This window comes from Terrapene carolina, unplaced genomic scaffold (assembly GCF_002925995.2).
Source record: "Terrapene carolina triunguis isolate 2854851 unplaced genomic scaffold, T_m_triunguis-2.0 Scaffold66, whole genome shotgun sequence".
NCBI classification, from domain to species: domain Eukaryota; kingdom Metazoa; phylum Chordata; order Testudines; family Emydidae; genus Terrapene; species Terrapene triunguis.
Window position 1 is genome coordinate 59,295,829 of NW_020664417.1, and position 21,958 is coordinate 59,317,786.

A 21,958-nucleotide genomic window follows, 5' to 3' on the forward strand; every position below is an offset into this window, starting at 1 on the left:
CCACAATTTTATGCTTCTAGATTTCAAAACATGGGGCTAAATCCTGTTCCAGTTTAAGTTAATGGCAAAACTCCCTTTGACTTTACTGGGTACAGGATTTTGTCCCAGTTTTTTAAGTCATTGCATGTTGGCTGCTAATGTGGAGCACCTGTTTTGATGTTTATAAATGGCTTTAAAATAATGACTTTATAAAAGATGTATATGGAAACTTTTTCTTTTAAACTGAGACAAAAGAAATTCCAACCAAAAATGGGTTAAAGATTCTAAGGTTCTGGCTTAAATTGAAGAAAGATAGGAAATTAAATTTTGTTTGGAAGCCCGATCTTAATTTCCTACTTACACCAATGGGTTGCAGTTGAAACGGTTTTCTATAAGGGCTTCATTATATTACATACATTATAAGATGCAATATGTAGTCACAATGCTATGTCCTAGAACCCAACCTGTTCTTTTTCTGCACTTCAACTATTCACACACCTTTTAACTACGATCTTTCACAAACTACCAATAATTCACAAATCTACCTCTCCACTTCTGACTTGTCTTCCATCCAGTCCACTGTCTTAGCCCATCTCTCTGACATTTTCTCCTGCATATATGTCCATCAACTTATACTGAACATCATGATAACTGAACTCATTATTTTCCTCCCAAATCCCTCTCCACTTCCCCCTTGTCTAAATCAGTTAAACATACCATCCTTCCTTTCACTCAGGCCAATACCTGGAGCTTACCTTTGTCTCCTGATTCCGTTGCCTCACACATCCAGACAGTCTAAATCTTCTTTCTAGACCACATTTCTTAGACACCAATATCCTGAAGAACAATCTCCCTTCCATTGCCCACATTAATCAGAGTAAAACATGCCTTCCCATGAAAATGAGTTCCCGATCCCCAAAACAGTTCTCCATGGGTCTTTATGCCCTCTACCCCTTCTAAAGCTGCAGTAAGCCCTGTAGAATATGTGTATGTGTGTAAGTACATGAATTTGGCTCTACAGAGTTTTAATGCTGGTAGTGGGGATCACAAGCAGTGTGTGTGCCCTTTTTTCTCAATCTGACATGAAGGCGATTTTAATACTGATCGCCCTATCCTTTCTCTGGCAAGCAGCTTTTTTTTTGAGCTGTTGGGGAATTCACTCTAAACTGTGAGTCCAAATTAGTTTCCTCACCTGTCTTACAGATGGAAAGGATTCTACCCCTTCCATCCAGATTTTAGAGACATTCTGTCTCCTCAAACACCATATATCATGGAATTTGTGATTTCTCTCCCTCCCTGGAGGGGAAGGCAGGATTGGGTAGTCACCTCAAAAGGTTCCCTTCCCAATCTATATCCATTGATGAAAACAGCGCTTTGGAACCTTGTGGGGCCACAGAACTTCTGATGTATTTTACTCCTGGGGGAATTCTGCGTCACTCCACATGCGCAGAATTCATGGCCCCCACAGATTTCGTTTACCCGCAGAAAAATGACTTCTGATGGAAGCAAAGGGAAGCCACAAGAGCGGTCATGCGCACACTCCCTGGCAGTGCAGACAGGTCGGTTTGGGCACCCAGAGCATCTGGTGGAGTCGTAAATCACCACCGGGAAGGGGAGCTGGGTAGTCATGTGTGAGAGAGAGAGAGAGACACTCTGTCCATCTCGCTCATTATTGCAGTACGCTCAGCATGGAGGGGCATGGCTTTTGGGTATTTCTGAAGGGGTAGATGTAGGGCAGGCTTTGTTCCGTCTAACAGAGGAGAATGTAGCAGCCTGCCTGCTTAGTGAATTTTTCCCATTGTGCTTAGTGAATTTCCCCAGGAGTATAAAACCGATGTAAAAATTGTAAGGCTCCTATACATTGTTAGAGTGGTGTAAAGGAGCCTTATTGTAAAGGACAGTATGGCCTAATAAATGCTTATGGTGCTTTAGTGATTAGAACTGATCTAAATTTTTGGAATGAAAAAAATTCCTATCAAAATGTTCTCCATGAACTGTTTGCTACTGGCCTTTTTGAAGATGATCAGTAGCCAGTCTAAATTGTGAGTTTAAGTCCCCAGCCCTCACTTGCTCTTCAGTTGCCTATGATGTAACACTTAGCACATGGCTGCATATATTTGTTGACTAATAATTAGAAGTAAAGGGTCAATACTAGCTATATTACTATTAGACAAAGGGGGTTTGATGATTTCCTCCAATGCTTCCCACTCCCATTCTCCATCCATTGTATTGTAGTTTAAATAAATTACCAAAATAATTGAAACTAGCTGGATTATATTGCATTATTTTGACAAAAAATATGCAGAATTTTAAAATATTGTGTGCAGAATTTTTAATGTTTTGATGCACAATTTAATTTTTTGACACAGAATTCTCCCAGGAATAATCTGTACTGCACATGGAGGTTTGATCATGATCTGGCCCAATTTATTATTTTCTTCAAGATTTTCCTTCAAGGACATATGGTATTTACCTGCCTTGAAAAATGGTAAATTCTAGGCCTAAACAAGATGATAGTGTCATTTTAAAAACTCTCTTAATACTTCTATTGTAAACCTAAATAAAAATTAGGGTTCTATGGGTTTTAAATGACCTTAAACATGCTTAATTTACAAGAAAACAACAATATTAATTTGAAAGTTAAAAATGGATTTAGCATGTTTAAGGAATAAAAGCACCTACATTATAGAGGGACCTGGAAATAACTTCCGAGTTGGAATTGTATTCTAACATTTATTTAAAATGCGGGCATAAAATTTTGTTTTTTTCTCTAAAGGTAAGGAGGCAGTTGATGTGAAATTTCCCACAGGCTTAAGTTTTATGCCATTTGAATTCTCTGCATAATGTTTGTTCAGTGTCTTGTCATAATTTTTTAATAGTAAATCTTTGAAATAAGACTCTGGCTAAAGTTTTCCCTTGGCAGTTCTACTTTTCATTGTTGACTGATATCTCTTAAAAAACAGTGATTTGGTAGAGAAGCAGATCCTGAGTGGATCTGGTGCAACAAGCGCAGTTTAAAAAATGGGTTTAGGGTCATTTTTAGATGGTAGTGAAGCTATAACTGAAAGTTTATGTGCTATGCACACAAACCTGCTTGTTGATTGGGGCTAGGTGCATATAAGCCTAATTGATGGAGGGAAGCAGATGAACGTAGATAATATCTTCTTCCTCAGGAGTTACACTTTTCTGTCAGGTTTTATCTTACAACAGATAAGGGTTCACTTGTAGCCTCTGGCACACAAAGGTTCACGTACTGCTGCCAATTGATAAAATATCCTTCATTAGTGGCTGTGCTTCTATCTCCACTTCACCCAAGTCCCCATTCCCATTAAGCTTAAAATAACCCTAGGAAATTAATGCATAAAAAAAAACTAATTTGGAAGCAGCTACAGTTGCTGCACAGAGAGCATGCCAGGACATAAATCCACAAAGGCAAGGACATGAAAAGGTAAACCACCTTACAGTATATACTCTCTATTCTTCCCCTCATGAGTCACCCCTCTTACAATTACCACAGGTACCATACACCACAGACCAGGCATAACATTCTTAATTCTGCCCCTCTAGAGATGTCAGCCTTCATTCACTCTATTTAACTGCTTTTCTGTACATATCCCTTGACTAAATTAGTTCCTCTCAACATAACTAAACCAAACATCTGCAGCTAATAAAAAAAAATAATAATCTGGTAAAAGGATTTATGCAGAAAGGTAAAGGGGGCAGAGTTAAGGTTTTGGGCACGTGTACAGTTGTGGTAGTTTTCTTGGCTTTGTTTAAAAATCTAAAATAAAACACATGTGACATATGCATTATTATACAGTTTTATGTGATCACATACTATTTGTTCTTCAGAACCCTGCCTTATTCAGTACACAGGATGGACAGTGTTATGGCACAGAGGGTTGTAGGAAGGAAAATGATATTCTGTTTTGTTTAAGGCACTGGAATAGGACCAGGAGAACTCAATTCCATTCCTGGCTCTGCCACAGACTTCCTATGTGATTCTGACCAAAACTATCTAAGGCCCTGATTAAGGAAAGCTGAAGTCTATCCCTCTTTGTCGATTTTGATGGGACTTAAGCACATACTTAAGTCTTTTCATGAATACAGATATTTTCCTTAACTGCCTACCTGTAAGAGGAGCAAATTACATTTGCAGAGGCAGCTTTCATTCTAACTGTAAGAGTTTAAGTGGATGTGATTCTCCCTCGCTGTCGTCTCTGATGGAGGCCACGCCCCCTTGCTGCACACGCTCCTGAAATAGGCTAAGTAAATGGGGAAATTAGTGGTTTCCGGCCCCAACCTGTAGGCAGGGTAGAGCCGCAAATAGTTCAGGGGCCCAGGCCCTCAGCCAGGATGTGGCACCACACAGTCAAAGGCTTTAACCCGTAGGCAGGGTAGCTGAAAGTGGTTCAGGAGGGCCCAGGCCCTTAGCCAGGGCAGAGGCCCCAGCAAACAGTCTTGGGCAGGGGTTGAGCACCCAATGAGCAGTCTAGGGCGCCAGCAGGGGTTGAGCACCCAGCGAGCAGTCTATGGGGCTCAGGCAAGGGGTGAGCACCAAACACAGCCTATGGGGCTCAGGCAAGGGGTATCTGAGGAGCGCAGGCCTCCTGGCCTAAGGAGGGGGAGTACTGCCACCCCAGGGGTGGGGTGGCAGGTGGGGAGTGGGCCTGCCCAACTCCATTGCGTCCCAGCCCAGGGCCCTAACAGCGGCAGAGTGGTCTACCACTGGGTCAGTGGGCATTCCACCCGCAACACACTGACCGTGTCTCCGATGGCACCACAGCCAGACGGTAGTCTGGTTCCCCTGGGCTGCTTCCTATACTTTCCCCTCGGGTGTACCTGCATTCAAGGGTTGTCCTCCATCTCCCAGGGGTACACTGTGATTGCCAGTCCCAGCAGCTTCTCTGCGTCGGGTGTGTCAGAAAGTCCTGGTACCTGGGCAATCTCCTCAGAACAGCCGAAGTCTTCCGCAGGTTCCAGCTCCAGCAGCGGGCTGGAAACGTCTGCCTCCCTCAGTGGCTCCTGCTCAACTGAGCTGCAGGGCCTGCCTCTTATACTTCCAGTTTCTGTCCCACGCTTCCGGCGCAGCAGCCTAAGCCTTCCGGGTTCCACCCACCAGGGGGCGTCTGGCTCTCCCTCGCTGTCAATCTCTGAGGAAGGCCACGCCCCTTTGCTACACTAACATTTCCTATCATTTTTCAGTATTTGATTTTGCAACTTTAACATAATTCTGTGTGTGTGACTACAGGGGGAGCTGGTAGCTACCTATATATTTTGGCTGCCTAACGCTTTCCATTACAACTTTTTTGGAATGAAACTCCTTCATTGTTTGCAGCAGGCCTTTCAAGGGGAAATCCTTTAGGCCAAAGAACTACTTTTCCTTGTCTTGTGAAATTCCATTCAGGTTTAGGTGAGAACTTTTTAAAATAACTGTTTTCCTGTGCACTGACTGAGACAGGGATCCCAGAGGGAAAAAGTAGTATATAATCATGTAGTTAAAGACTGTCTCATAACACAAATGCACAAGGGAGTAAAATTAAGGTTCCATGGCATCCTAAATTCTGGCATTTCCTGGCTTTCAAATGCTTGGTTTTGCAATCCAAATACCATTCCTTTTAATATAGGTTTTGTGTATATATTTATATTAAACTGCAACAATGACTGCATAGCACATTAAGCTGGGGGGGGGGGTGCCATTGACTGGCTTGCTGGATTGGCACAGACAGCTGCAGCAGCACAGGAGCCAGCAAACAGAGTTGTAAACAGGGGAGTTTGAGTGGGAGTTTGTAAGGGGAGTCTGGGGGGAAGACTAGGAGAACCAGGCAGAGGAACAGACAGGCTAGTGAAGGGAGTGTGTGGTGTTCTGGCAGTGTTGTGGTGCTCGTTGGGGGTTTGTTTTGCTGTGGGTGGTGGTGTTTTGGTTTAGTTTGTGTTTCCTGGACTAACAGGACTTAAGTGGGTAGGCTATGACAGATACAGAGGCAGTGACCCAAGCAGTGGAAGACACAATGAAGATGACTGGATGTGGAAGCTGCGGTATGTACATGGTCCTGGAGGCAGTACCTGAAAAGAGTTTCATCTGCATGAAGTGTCGCCTGATAGAAGAAAAGATCCGAGGATTGGAGATGCAGGTGGAAACTCTGGTTGACTTTAGAAGGGGGTTCGAGCAGATGATGGAGCAAAGACATGAGGAGGCTGAAGGGAAAAGCTCAGATTTGCAGATGGAAGCAGGACCAAAGAACTCTGAGGGGAGACTGCTGGGTGAGGAAAGTGGACAGTGGACGCATGTGACTAAGAGAACCAGGCAGAGGAAAAGACAGGCTAGTGAAGGAGAAATAGAGCTCAGGAACAGGTTTGCGGAGTTGGAAAATGAAGAAGGGGCACAGCAGGTGGTCACTGAAGGTGGGAGGGCAAGGAAGAAGAGAAGAGCAGCTAGTTCTGTAGGAAGAGGGGAAGAGTCAAGGGCAATAACACCAAATATGAGCCCCAGGAGAATACAGGATGGGTTGCAGAGGATTACAAGGGAGAATAGGAATCGAGAGGACTTGCAGCCAGAGGGAACAGGGGATAGGCCGGAGAATCGCACCATCACCAGGAAAAGGCAGGTCTACATGATTGGGGACTCCTTACTGAGAAGAATAGACAGGCCTGTAACCAGAGCTGATCCAGAGAACAGAAAGGTGTGCTGTCTGCCAGGTGCTAAGATACAGGATGTGGACCTGAGGCTGAAGAGGATTCTAACAGGAGTGGGAAAGAATCCACTGATTGTCCTTCATGTGGGAACAAATGATACGGCTAGATTCTCACTGGAACGTATCAAGGGAGACTATGCCAGGCTGGGGAAGATGCTCAAGGAAATCAAGGCTCAGGTGATCTTCAGTGGGATTCTGCCTGTTCCTAGAGAAGGACAACAAAGGTGTGACAAAATTATGATGATCAACAGATGGCTCAGGCAGTGGTGCTAAAAGGAGGGCTTTGGGATGTATGGCCACTGGGAGGCATTCATGGACAGAGGACTATTCTCTCGGGATGGACTTCACCTGAGTAGGGAGGGAAATAGACTTCTAGGATGGAGGCTGGCATAACTGATTAAGAGAGCTTTAAACTAGGAATTTGTGGGAGATGGTTGGGAGATGTCCAGGTAATCTCCACGCCGGATGTTAACATTGAGAGGGAAGAAAACAAAGTAAGAAAGGATACAGACGTGGGTAGGAGAATGGACATAAGGAGGAAGGGTAGTGTAGATACCAGTCTAATAGGTGATACTGGTGGTAGAATGTCTGTGCCTAATCGGGTAAAGAATGTGAGCGAAGCCAAACAGCAAAAATTAAGATGTTTGTACACCAATGCGAGGAGCCTAGGTAACAAAATGGAGGAACTAGAGTTACTGGTGCAGGAAGTGAAACCAGATATTATAGGGATAACAGAAACTTGGTGGAATAGTAGTCATGACTGGAGTATAGGTATTGAAGGGTATGTGCTGTTTAGAAAAGACAGAAATAAAGATAAAGGTGGTGGAGTAGCATTGTATATCAATGATGAGGTAGACTGTAAAGAAATAAGAAGTGATGGAATGGATAAGACAGAGTCTGTCTAGGCAAAAATCACATTGGGGAAGAAAGCTACTAGAGCCTCCCCTGGGGTAGTGCTTTGGGTGTGCTATAGACCACCCGGATCTGATATGGATATGGATAGAGACCTCTTTAATGTTTTTAATGAAGTAAATACTAATGGGAATTGTGTGATCGTGGGAGACTTTAACTTCCCAGATATAGACTGGAGGACAAGTGCTAGTAATAATAATAGGGCTCAGATTTTCCTGGATGCAGTAGCTGATGGATTCCTTCACCAAGTAGTTGCTGAACCAACAAGAGGGGATGCCATTTTAGATTTGGTTTTGGTGAGTAGTGAAGACCTCATAGAAGAAATAATTGTAGGGGACAACCTTGGTTCGAGCGATCATGAGCTAATTCAGTTCAAATTAAATGGAAGAATAAACAAAAATAGATCTGTGACTAGGGTTTTTGATTTCAAAAGGGCTAACTTTAAAAAAAATTAAGGAAATTAGTTAGGGAAGTGGATTGGACTGAAGAACTTGTGGATCTAAGGGCGTAGGAGGCCTGGAATTACTTCAAGTCAAAGTTTCAGAAACTATCAGAAGCCTGCATCCCAAGACAGAGGGAAAAATTCATAGGCAGGAGTTGTAGACCAATCTGGATGAGCAAGCATCTCAGGTGATTAAGAAAAAGCAGAAAGTCTACAAGGAGTGGAAGATGGGAGGGATCAGCAAGGAAAGCTACCTTATTGAGGTCAGAACATGTAGGGATAAAGTGAGAAAGGCCAAAAGCCATGTAGAGTTGCAAAGGGAATTAAAACCAATAGTAAAAGGTTCTATAGCCATAAGAATAAGAAAACAAAGAAAGAAGAAGTGGGACCGCTAAACACTGAGGATGGAGTGGAGGTTAAGGATAATCTAGGCATGGCCCAATATCTAAACAAATTCTTTGCCTCAGTCTTTAATGAGGCTAATGAGGAGCTTAGGGATAATGGCAGGATGACAAATGAGAATGAGGATATGGAGGTAGATATTAACACATCCAAGGTAAAAGCCAAACTCAAACAACTTAATGGGACTAAATCGGCGGGCCCAGATAATCTTCATCCAAGAATATTAAAGGAACTGGCACATGAAATTGCAAGCCCATTAACAAGGATTTTTAATGAATCTGTAAACTCAGGGGTTGTACAGTATGACTGGAGAATTGCTAACATAGTTCCTATTTTTAAGAAAGGGGAAAAAAGTGATCCAGGTAACTACAGGCCTGTTAGTTTGACATCTGTAGTATGCAAGGTCTTGGAAAAAAATTTGAAGGAGAAAGTAGTTAAGGACATTGTGGTCAATGGTAATTGGGACAAAATACAACACGGTTTTACAAAAGGTAGATCATGCCAAACCAACCTCATCTCCTTCTTTGAGAAGGTAACATTTTTTTTAGACAAAGGAAACACAGTGGATGTAGTTTACCTCGATTTCAGTAAGGCATTTGATACAGTTCCACATGGGGAATTATCAGTTAAATTGGAAAAGATGGGGATCAATATGAAAACTGAAAGGTGGATAAGGAACTGGTTAAAGGGGAGACTACAAGGGGTCATACTGAAAGGTGAACTGTCAGGCTGGAGGGAGGTTACTAGTGGAATTCCTCAGGGATAAGTTTTGACTAATCTTTTTATTACTGACCTTGGCACAAAAAGTGGGAGTGTGCTAATAAAGTTTAAAGATGACACAAAGCTGGGAGGTATTGCCAATACAGAGAAGGATCGGGATATCATACAGGAAGATCTGGATGACCTTGTAAACTAGAGTAATAGTAATAGGATGAAATTTAATAGTGAAAAGTGCAAGGTCATGCATTTAGGGATTAATAACAAGAATTTTTGTTATAAGCTGGGGACTCATCAGTTGGAAATAATAGAGGAGGAGAAGGACCTCGGAGTATTGGTTGATCACAGGATGACTATGAGCCGCCAATGTGATATGGTTGTGAAAAAAGCTAATGCAGTCTTGGGGTGCATCAGGTGAGGTATTTCTAGTAGAGATAAGGAGGTGTTAGTACCCTTAAACAAGGCACTGGTGAGACCTCATCTGGAATACTGTGTGCAGTTCTGGTCTCCCATATTTTCAAAGGATGAATTCAAACTAGAACAGGTACAGAGAAGGGCTACTAGGATGATCTGGCAAATGGAAAACCTGCCTTATGAAAGGAGACTCAAAGAGCTCGGCTTGTTTAGCCTAACCAAAAGAAGGCTGAGGGGAGATATGATTGCTCTCTATAAATATATCAGAGGGATAAATACCAGGGAGGGAGAGGAATTATTTAATCTCAGTACCAATGTGGACACAAGAACAAATGGATATAAACTAACCATCAGGTAGTTTAGACTTGAAATTAGATGAAGGTTTCTAGCCATCAGAGGAGTGAAGTTTTGGAACAGCCTTCCAAGGGAAGCAGTAGGGGCAAAAGACATATCTAGCGTCAAGACTAAGCTTGATACGTTTGTGGAAGGGATGGTATGATGGAATAGCCTAATTTTGGCAATTAATTGACCTTGATTATTAGCGGTAAATATGCCCAATGGCCTGTGATGGGATGTTAGATGGGGTGGGAGTTACTACAGAGAATTCTTTCCTGGGTGTCTGGCTGGTGAGTCTTGCCCACATGCTCAGGGTTTAGCTGATGGCCATATTTGGGGTCGGGAAGGAATTTTCCTCTAGGGCAGATTGGCAGAGGCCCTGGGGGTTTTTTGCCTTCCTCTGCAGCATGGGGCACGGGTCACTTGCTGGAGGATTCTCTGCACCTTAAAGTCTTTAAACCATGATTTGAGGACTTCAGAGGCTCAGAAATAGGTTAGGGGTTTGTTGCGGGAGTGGGTGGGTGAGATTCTGTGGCCTGCGTTGTGCAGGAGGTCAGACTAGATGATCATAATGGTCCCTTCTGACCTTAAAGTCTATGATTCTATGAAGGTGTGTACCTCTTTAAGGGGTAGAGAGACATGGAGTGATTTTGCAACAGCTGCAGAGCAGGTCAGCGTGGGGATGCTGAGTATCCCCCCAGATGACCAGAAGTATACATTTGGGACAGGAGAAGCCCTCTTTTACATGGACCAGGCGGAGCAGCACCCACCCTTTCACATGTGGAAGTGGCAAAATACCAAGTTTGGTCAGGATCTGCTGTGGGCACTGCACTAGTTGCTCCTTTCTCGGGAAGCTGGGAAAGAATTTTTTTCTTGCTGCCAGATAGGCCTAGGCGAATTAGGGTTTTTTTCACCTTCCCCACAGCAGGTTTGGAAGGGGGGAGCTTAGTTGGGGGAGAACATGGACCAGGAGTTAGGCTATGATGTCACAACTCATTATGTTGATGTAAGGCAGCTGCCCAGTGAGGTACTCCATAGGGAAGGGATACAGTGATCAGATAAATGGATTGATAAAGGATTTAAAGGAAATATTCATTAAAGGAATGGAAATGGGGGTTTGGGGCTCCTATGACTGGAACATCAGAAAGCTAACCCCCCCTTCCTTTATACCCCACCTTAACCCTCATTTGGTGGGGGCAGGGAATGGTAAGGTCTCAGCAACGGGTGGGCTGGGAACCCGAATGCAAAAGGGGGAGGGCTGATGGAAGCCCCCCAGTTATATATTGAAATGATCACGGATGAGGTTCAACAAGGATAAGTGCAGAGTCCTGCACTTAGGACGGAAGAATCCCATGTACTGCTACAGACTAGGGACCGAATGGCTAGGCAGCAGTTCTACAGAAAAGGGCCTAGGGGTTACAGTGGTCGAGAAACTGGATATAAGTCAACAGTGTGCCCTTGTTGCCAAGAAGGCTAACGGCATTTTGGGCTGTATAAGTAGGGGCATTGCCAGCAGATCGAGACACGTGAACATTCCCCTCTATTCGACATTGATGAGGCCTCATCTGGAGTAGTGTGTCCAGTTTTGGGCCCCACACTACAAGAAGGATGTGGAAAAATTGGAAAGAGTCGAGCGGAGGGCAACAAAAATGATTAGGGGGCTGGAGCACATGATTTATGAGGGGAGGCTGAGGGATCTGGGATTGTTTAGTCTGCAGAAGAGAAGAATGACGGGGGATTTGATAGCTGCTTTCAACTACCTGAAAGGGGGTTCCAAAGAGGATGGATCTAGACTGGGGTCAGCAACCTCTGGCACACGGCTCACCAGGGTAAGCACCCTGGCGGGCTGGGCCAGTTTGTTTACCTGCCGAGTCGGCAGGTTTGGCCGATCGCGGCTCCCACTGGCCGCGGTTCGCCATCCTAGGCCAATGGGGGCTGCAGGAAGTGGCGCGGGCCGAGGGACGTGCTGGCCGCAGCTTCCCGCCGCCCCCATTGGCCTGGAGCGGCGAACCGCGGCCAGTGGGAGCCGCGATCGGCCAAACCTGCTGACGCAGCAGGTAAGCAAACTGGCCCGGCCCGCCAGGGTGCTTACCCTGGCGAGCCGCGTGCCAGAGGTTGCTGACCGCTGATCTAGACTGTTCTCAGTGGTACCAGATGACAGAACAAGGAGTAATGGTCTCAAGTTGCAGTGGGGGAGGTTTAGGTTGGCTATTAGGAAAAACTTTTTCACTAGGAGGGTGGTGAAGCACTGGAATGGGTTACCTAGAGAGGTGGTGGAATCTCCTTCCTTAGAAGTTTTTAAGGTCTGCCTTGACAAAGCCCTGGCTGGGATTATTTAGTTGGGAATTGGTCCTGCTTTGAGCAGGGGGTTGGACTAGATGACCTCCTGAGGTCCCTTCCAACCCTGATATTATATGATTCTATGATTATCTGCACTGTACACTTTTATCTGCTGAGTACTTCCACACAGTTCCAACATAGCCAGACAACAGAAAGAGAGCCTTATGTATTAATGCAGTAAACTGCAGTGGCTTTGAAGCCTTCATTACTGAAAAACTACTTGATTATATGTGTTTTATAAATTCACAAAAATATATTCACATAGTCTATACTTGAAAAATCAAAAGTCAAAATATGCTACATAACAGACATTATTAAAATCTGGCTTGTCAATTATACACTATTGTTCAGGATATGGGTTGGTTTGTTTGCTTGTTTTCAAGCAATAGGTTGAAACATTAACCATATAAATAGCAAACTGAGTTTAAGGACATTAATTAATATAATTAACAAAAGCAAGGAATTTCAGTATTAAAACTCCATAATTTATCCTATGGTATGATTTTTGTGTCCCATATTGTTTCAATATCTGGCCACAACAAGTAAAGTAAAAAGAAGTAAAAGTAAAACAAGTAAAGATAGTTTTAGTCTGAATTTCGTTGCTGAATGGTTCACAATTTTGAGATGAATTACATTTAATTTTTGTATGCTAATAGTTGCTACTTTGTTTTCTTTTCCATCTCATGAATCAGATATTTGTTTTTATGTTTTCAAGCATTCCCTCCTTTCATGATAAAAGAAGACCAGTTTATTCACAGGAACTGGTCATCTGGAGGCCAGCCTGGGTACATATTGATAAATGGTAAATTTTGTAGCAATTCATGCTTCCATAATGAGGTTAAATGAAACGTGAACTGTGGCAAAGTCTATGCAACACTGCTTCTAAAATTCACTTGACCAACATGTCAAGCTTTTTTATTAATCTTACTGCTGATTCGCTATCTGTACTGATTCAGAAAGTTGGCTTTTGTTTTGTTTTCTCATTAAATATAATGTTTTTTATTTAAAATAGTAGAAATGTTAATATTATAGGTTGCCAAACATTTATTAGGTTATTTTTCTGACCTTTTCATAAAATAGAGCGCCTTAAATTGTGACTAGAAATATTATTGAAATGACACTTAATTTTTACTGTTAATTTATATTTTAAATTGTATGTGATATAATGAATAAAAAGCCCCAAATTCCATCAGCACCTGATTCTTCATTTCCTTACTTATGTTGGCCAGTACCTTATTCAGTGAGTACTCCTGTACAGAATAAAGTACGAGCTAAAATGGCATAATTATACCTTAAAGAATCTAACTTCATGTGAATCCATGTGCAGTAAGGGATAATACTAAGGTGAGAACAGTTTTCTAAAGTACTCCTCTCCAGTACTCTAAAGTACTTTCAAGTAAGGTTCAATTCTTGATTTTTCTGCTGTAAAGTCTGGTTGTCCAATGAGCGCCATGCGGGAAAAGGGGTCTACCCATGCCATTTGTAGTGCAAAATCAGGGCTTGAATACAAAATTATAGGGCAAAAGTATTTGAATAAAATATTTCAATGTGTTATGTTCTTTACTATTATTCATAAGAAAGTTACATTTTAGCTGTAGATATAAACACAGTTACATGAATCAGTCTCATACTATGTGAGACACATCAGTGTTTCTGAATCTGGCTTTCTTTTAGAAACAGGTTCAGATTTAGTCAAAGAAACAGAATTGCTAACATATGTGACTAGTCATTACCCGTCATACTGCTGTGAACAAAATATCTATTGAGATTTATCAGTAATTTTCAGGGTTGAAAAATGTTAAAATATTCATACCTATTTAGCGAATGTCCTAAAAACATCCCTTTAATAAAGCAGAGCTAAAATGTATTTTAAAACTCATTGTAGAACATCTAAGTCACATATCTCTTTCTTTTCAGATCTGGTTTGCTTTTGTTAACGGCTTTTCTGGACAAATTCTTTTTGAAAGATGGTGTATAGGTCTTTACAATGTGGTAAGGTTTTGGGTTTTTAATGCATTTAATTCCTATTTTGTTTAACAATTTATATTAAAGTCTCTTGATTCTTCAGGAAGTTTTTAGTTCTCAAGCTCTGAGATACATTTTTTTATTTATATGTTAGATATTTACAGCTATGCCACCACTGACTCTTGGAATATTTGAGAGATCCTGCCGAAAGGAAAATATGCTGAAATATCCAGAATTATACAAGACTTCTCAAAACGCCCTGGACTTTAACACAAAGGTAGAAGACAATTGCATTAAAATTAGAACAAACTTAAATGTAATGCAGGGTGGTTATCCATTTTATTCCTGTGCCATATATTCTCATAAAGTTAAAAATTAAGAGTTGTTTTTTAATATTTCCATCAGTCTTCAGTGGCTGGAAATCATTGTCTATGAAAAGCACAAATCATATTTATCCAGTTTTTTATATACTGGCAAACATTATTTTAAAAAACTGTTTTTTTCTGCTGGTAATAAAGCTGTCTCCTTCAGGCAAAAGTGATTTGTCCTTTTGGTCCTCAAATCTTATGTATTTGAACTGTTGTGTGGAAATGGATTACTGACCCATGTGGAGAAGTAGAGCAAAGGACAATAAGAGCTGTCATTAAATTGGTAGGCGGAGGAGCCTTACACCATTCTTCATTAATTTTGAGCTGTGAAAAAAACATACTAGACCTGTTTTAACAAGGAGTTTAAATTGTGTGTTTGGAGTTAGGTTCAAAGAGATCTAAGGATAATATTGGTGGAAAATACATTGTGTCTGTATTGTATTTTTTTTTTAATTGGCAAAATTGAAACTGAAAGTTGGGCTTGATTTTAGAATAAATACAGTTTCTTGCAGATTTACACAAATGGAAAAATAATATAAATAAAAGGCAAACTGAAATACATCTTTGAAACTGTAATTTTATGAATATAATGAAATTTTTAATTACAGAGTAAGTAAATAATAAGTGTGTATTTCATATGCCATAGACTAGCACAAATCTGAAAACTCTTTTTAACACATATACATTGATGGGCAGCACCCTTCGGTTGTTATCCTGATTTGATTTTTATATATACGTGTATGTGTGTGTGTGTGTGTGTGTGTGTATATATATGTATGTATGTTTAGGAAATCTCAGATAGTTTAAGTATACATTGGGGTAACCATTATTAAAGATAGAGACATCTAAATTCTCAATTTATGATTAGCAATGTCTCCATATATTTGGTAATATATACTGTATGATATAATGTAACATGGTCAGATCCCCAGCTGATGTAAATTGGTATAGCTCTGTTTAAGTCAATGGATTTATACTATATATCTACTATATATAATGTAACATTAAGTTCTAAGCAGTCTTTGTTAGGACAGGTTTCAGAGTAGCAGCCGTGTTAGTCTGTAGCCGCAAAAATAACAGGAGTACTTGTGGCACCTTAGAGACTAACAAATTTATTAGAGCATAAGCTTTCGTGGGCTACAACCCACTTCTTCGGATGCATCCATCACATGATCCATTAGTATGGTTGTGTTATCACCTTAATATGATACTAGTGAGACTAGTACTAACAGAATTCTGAAACATTCATGTATGTATATGGGAATTATATTCATTGATATTATTACTCTCTTTTCACATACTGTAATGGTCGGTGCATATTTTTGGTATTAGTAAATCATTTCCCAGTAGTTCATATTATTTGAGACTTATAACTAAATTGGCCAAAACCAAAAAGAATCCTGGTAAAAATCACATGACATGCTAAGTAATGCCTCCTGAATTTTCAGTTAATTAATACAGAAAGACACTTAAATTAGGTCAGTTATGTCCATATGTGATGTGTTTCACAGAAAAAAAAATGAAAATTTGTAATTTTATTTCTTATGTAATCCTTCAGTGTTCAGGGTTGTCCAGGACTTAAACACACAGCTCTCATGGAAATTGTGTGGCTATATCCCTTGCAAGTCTTTGCAATGTTAATGAGTAAATGTCTACAAAATACTTAACTATAAGCAGAACAGTTGGTGTGGGTTTTGAGTGTGGAAGAATTGGAATCATTGTTGCACTGAATGATGATGCATAGGTTTATTATGGTAAAAAGGGTCAGGGGTTATGAGGTCATGACAGAGGTTAAAGGATTAGCCTGTGACAATAAGTATTGGTCAGGAAAATGGAAAAGTAGAACTAATTTTTCTTGCACCCACCTGTGCTTTCTGTCAAATAAAAAATTGTGGTAATGACATGGCAAGAAGGAGAGACAAAGGTTAATGAGTAACACAAGTTCAAATGTGCAAAGTATTGGAGCATAAATTGGATCATACACCCCAATGTAGCTGGGTAAGATAACAAAGGACTTTGAGCCGTAGTGGAAAATTTTGTGAGGCAGGCAACTTAATTTCTATTGTTTGAACAACTTAAAACTATTAATACATGTCAGTTTTGTACAATAAATATTATGTTTGTAAAAAGCATTTCTAATGATAAAACACGATTATTGTCCTGAAGGATACAAGAATTCAAAATCAATTTTTCTTAATAGCTTAGTCAAGTCTTTCATACCTATCTACAATATGCTATAGAAAGCACCAATATTACATTTGTGCTTATACTTAATACAGCACAGTTCCTATGAACAGTATTTGTCTTTCACAAATGATAATACATTTGGTAGTAAAATTAGAGTCATTTAGCACAAATGTAACAGTTTTCAAGTTTAATAACTTGTCTCATGTCAATAAGAAAGCATTCTGGAAAGTTTATTATGAATTATACAGTAAGAAGAAATCCAAGAAAGATGCTTTTTAATTTCAATTTGTATTTTATTTTGTATCTGAAATACATAGACTTGTTTGTAAAGAAATTTGGGTTTAACTGTCCTTTTATCCAAATTGTGTATGATGTGAGAAAGGTAAAATGAAACCCAAATGCTAAAGTAATTTTTAGTGCATCATCTAAGAAATGCAATAACGTTTGTAGTTGTCTGTTTTGTTGCATATTTTTCATCATAATCAAAATACTGTTTTGTATATATTTTAAAATTTTACTGATAATTGTGAAATTTAAAAGTGACAGTAAGCATCTTTTTTTAAACATAAAAACAAATATATGACCCATGAAAGGCTAAGAGGCAGAAAGTGCCTGTCAGTTATATCAGTTCACAGTGGTGGCTTGACAAAAACACCTTTTGTGAATCTAACTTAAAGATAAAAAGAAGGTCATGGTTCACAGAGCTAGTTTATGGTTCTCATGGATTTTTGTTTTCCCTTAGGTTTTCTGGGTTCATTGTTTAAATGGCCTCTTCCACTCAGTTATTCTGTTTTGGTTTCCACTAAAAGCCTTCCACTATGGTAAGTACGTAAAACTCTGAAAAGTACTGTATTACCTTACTTGAAAAATAATAATTTCCAAGATTACACTAATAAATACCAACAGCGTTACACTATTCCATTTTTATGTACTATTTCTAGAACTAAACCAACATATGCAATCTAAAGATTTCTATTCAAATTGTGGGAAAGAAAGAATGCCTTTTCATAATTTAGTACATTCTATGCACCGGTATGGGAGATAAAATTGGTTTTAAAATAAATTCAGTTCACATTTTTTGTACATCCATATGATTTGATACTTACTTGATTTGCTACAGTTTATGTGATATTTGTATTATCAGTTTGACTGCCCTTTCAGTCCTTAATCCTTACACTCCTGTATTTTTCAGGGGTACATTAGCTCATCTGTATATAGAGGACTATGAGAGGGCAGTGGCAACCGGGTAGGTGATCGGGTGAAGTTGGGGAGATATCTCAGTGATTCTCAACCTATTTACCATTGTATGTGGACCGCATCCAATACTACTTGTATGGCCCTGAGTATGTCACATGGGCCTCAGCTGTGTGCTGATTGGGCCGCAAGTGGCCCATGGGCCGCAGGTTGAGAACCACTGCTCCAGGAGGACAGTTGAGTTTGGTAGCTGTATTATGCATCTTTCAGACAAGGAGAAGGAGAGTTGTGACAGCTGTATGAATGTTTTGGAGATGTAGAAAGGTTCTAGTATTTAGGAGGAGAAAATGGAAGGGCCACAAATACTGGGATCAAATTCCTTAGGAGAGCTTCAGCTGCTAGGATAAGGCTTAGGGTTGCCAACTTCCTAATCACACAAAACCAAACACCCTAGCCCCACCCCTTCCCTGAGGCCCCACCCCCTGCCCCTGCTCCTTCCCTGAGGGCCCACCCCCAACCCCCACTACATTCCCCCTCCCTCGTGGCTCGCTCTCCCCCACCCTCACTCACTTTCACTGGGCTGGGGCAGGCTGGGGTGTGGAAGGGCGTGAGGGCTGTAATTGGATGTGCAGGCTCTGAGGTGGGGCCAGAAATGAGGAGTTCAGGGTGCAGGAGAGGGCTCCGGGCTGGGGCAGGGAGTTGGGGTGTGGTAGGGGGCTGTGGGTAAAGGCAGGGGGTTGGAGTGCAGCAGGGGGTACGGGCTCCGGGCAGGGGATGTGGGCTCTGGGGTGGGGGCAGGAGGGGTTTGGAGTGCATATTCCAAGTCACCTTTCACATAAACCCACCTTCCCTTATAGGACTGCTTAATATGTCTACTTATAGTCTGGAATTTTCCAAGGATGCGAGAAGGAAGGGACAAATGACAAAGGGAAATTACTCACTGGTCATTAAATTTGTTTGGGTTGCCCCTCTTAACCCATCCTGCATCCTGTTTTGGCTGAGTTGATGGAATCTGTCCTTATCCTTTGCCTTTCAAAGTATTGGCAACCCCTCTAGCTTTGTGTCATCTGCAGACTTGATCAGTATGCTCTGTATACCTATATCCAGATCATTAGTAAAGATGTTAACACCAGACCCCGAACAGATCCTTGTAGAACCCCTCTCAAGAGCTCCTTTCAATCTGACATCATTCCATTAATAGTTAACTCATTGTTTGCAGTTGTTTAATCAATATGTATCCACTTAATGGTAGTTCCGCTAAGGCTGAATTTCTCCAGTTTACTTATCAGAATGTCATGTGGGACTGTGTCAAAAGCCAAGTCCAGATATATTATGTCCAACACATTTCCCCTATCCTCCAAACCAGTTACCCTATCAAAGAAGGAAATCAAGCTGGATTGGCATGATTTGTTCTTAGTAAATCCATGTTCGCTGCTAGTTATTGCCTGTGCATCCTCCAGGTATTTGCAAATTAAATGTTTTATACATTGTTCTAGTAGCTTCCCAGATATCAAGGTCAGGCTGACTGGTCTATAGTTCCCAGGTCCTCCTTTTTCCCCTTTTTAAAGATGGGCAGTACATAAGCCCTTCTCCAGTTTTCTGGGACTTCTCCTGTCATCCATGAGTTTGCATCCATTATTTCCAGTGGCTCTGACATTTTTTTTCAGCTAATTCCTTCAGCAACCTGGGGTGAATAGCATCAGGCACCACTGACTTGAATTCATTCGGATTGGTCAGAAGTTCTGGCGTGTTCTTTACTTATCCTGATCTGCATCCCTTCCCCTTTATTGTCTATAGTAACTTTGCTAGTCATCTGGTCAGGTTATTTTTTTGTGAGAAGACTGAAGCAAAGTAGGCATTGAGCAGCTCTGCCTTCCTATCATCTTCCATTACCAGTTCACCTTCTCCATTGAGCAACACATCCACACCATCCCTGATCATTCTTTTTTGTCTGACATATCTAAAGAACCCCTTCTTGTTGTCTCTAGCATTCCTTGACAGATGTAACTCATTCTTTGCCTTGACTTTCCTGTTTTTGTTCCTACATACTTGTGCTATTCCTATGTATACTTTCTTGGTGACATGCCCCTTTGGTGTTTTCGATAGCTAAAAAGCTCCTTGTGCAGCCACATTGGCCTCCTGTGGCTCTTCTTATCTTTCCTCTGCATTGGAATAGCTTGATGTTGAGCCTCTAGTATTACATCTTTTAGGAACTGCCAGCCCCCTTCATCTCGTTTTCTTTCTAATTGGTCTTTCCATGGGACCTTGCCTACTATTTCTCTGAGTTGGTTGAAATCTCCCCTTCTGAAGTCCAGTGTCCTTGTCTTGGTATTCTACTGTCCTCCTTTCCTTAGAATCTTGAATTCTATCATATCATGATCATTTCCTCCCAAGTTTCTGACTACCTTCGCGTTCGCAACTAATTCATCCCTGGTGGTCAAAACCAGATCCAAAATGGATGACACCCCCCCCCCAGTTGTTTCCTCAGCTTTCTGAATCAGAAAGTTGTCCCCTACACATGCTAAGAACTTGAAGGACATATTATGCTTTTCTGTAATAGTCTTCCAAAAGATATCAGGGAAGTTAAAATCCCGCATTAATACTAGCTCATGTATGTTAGCTAATCATAGAATTATAGAATTGGAAGGGACCTTGAGAGGTCATCTAGCACAGTCCCCTGCACTCATGGTAGGACTAAGTATTATCTAGACCAGGAGCCGGCAACGTCCTTGCAGCCTGTGCCGATTCCCACAGCTCCCATTGGCCGGGAACAGCAAACCGCCGCCGCTGGGAGCTGCAGGGGGCCATGCTTGCGGATGGTCAATGTAAACAAAATGTCTCGTGGCCACCAACAGATTACCCTGATGGGCCACGTGCCAAAGGTTGCTGACCCCTGATCTAGACCATCCCTGACAGGTGTTTGTCTAACCTGCTTCTAAAAGTCTCCAGTGGAGATTCTATAGCCTCCCTAGGCAATTTATTCCAGTGCTTAACTACCCTGACAGGAAGTTTTTCCTAATTTCCAACCTAAACCACCCTTGCTGCAATTTAAGCCCATTGCTTCTTGTCCTATCCTCACAGGTTAATGAGAACAATTCTTCTCCCTCCTCCTTATAGCAACCTTTTATGTAATTGAAAACTGTTATCATGTCCCCTCTCAATCTTCTGTTCTCCAGACTAAACAAACCCAAATTTTTCAATCTTCCCTCATAGGTCATGTTTTCTAGATCTTTAATCATTTTTGTTGCTCTTCCCTGGACTTTCTCCAATTTGTCCACATCTTTCCTGAAATGTGGTGCCCAGAACTGGACACAATACTCCAACTGAGGTCTAATCAGCACAGAGTAGAGCAGAAGAATTACTTCTTGTGCCTTCCTTACTACACTTCTGCTAATACATCCCAGAATGATGTTTGCTTTTTTTGCAACGGTATTACACCGTTGCCTCATATTTAGCTTGTGATCCACTATGATCCCCCAGATCCCTTTCCGCAATACTCCTTCCTAGGCAGTCATTTCCCATTTTGTATGTGTGCAACTGATTGTACTTTCCTAAGTGGAGTACTTTGCATTTGTCCTTATCAAATTTCATCCTATTTACTTCAGTCCAATTCTCCAGTTTATCCAGATCATTTTGAATTTTACTCCTATTCTCCAAAGCACTTGCAACTCTTCCCGGCTTGGTATCATCCACAAACTTTATAAGTGTACTCTCTATGCCATTATATAAATCATTCATGAAGATATTAAACAGAACCAGACCCAGAACTGATCCCTGTGGGCAGAGCCGTCCCTTAGCTACGGCGAATCGGGGTGACCGCCCCGGGCCCTGCACTTTGGGGAGGGCCATGCTTCGAATGGTGAGGAGGCAGGCTGGGAGGTGAGGTGGGCGGGTGAGCGGGGTGAGGAGGCGAACAGGGAGGCAAGCAGCAGGCGGGTGGGCAGGGTGATGAAGAGCCTCACACACACACACCAGAACCTCCCTCTCCCTTCAGCGCCTCCCGCCCT

At 41.5% G+C, this 21,958-nt stretch overlaps 1 protein-coding gene across 2 annotated transcripts in view; it reads left to right on the plus strand.

Moving 5' to 3' along the window:
• Positions 1 to 21,958, plus strand: part of ATP8A1 (ATPase phospholipid transporting 8A1) — a 257,682-nt gene that overhangs the window by 184,288 nt on the left and 51,436 nt on the right. For both annotated transcript variants that reach the window (XM_024211695.2, XM_024211694.2), the window contains 3 exons: positions 14,155 to 14,229; positions 14,357 to 14,479; positions 17,500 to 17,578. In XM_024211695.2, the coding sequence (XP_024067463.1) occupies positions 14,155 to 14,229; positions 14,357 to 14,479; positions 17,500 to 17,578 (277 nt within the window). The remainder of the gene's footprint in view (positions 1 to 14,154; positions 14,230 to 14,356; positions 14,480 to 17,499; positions 17,579 to 21,958) is intronic.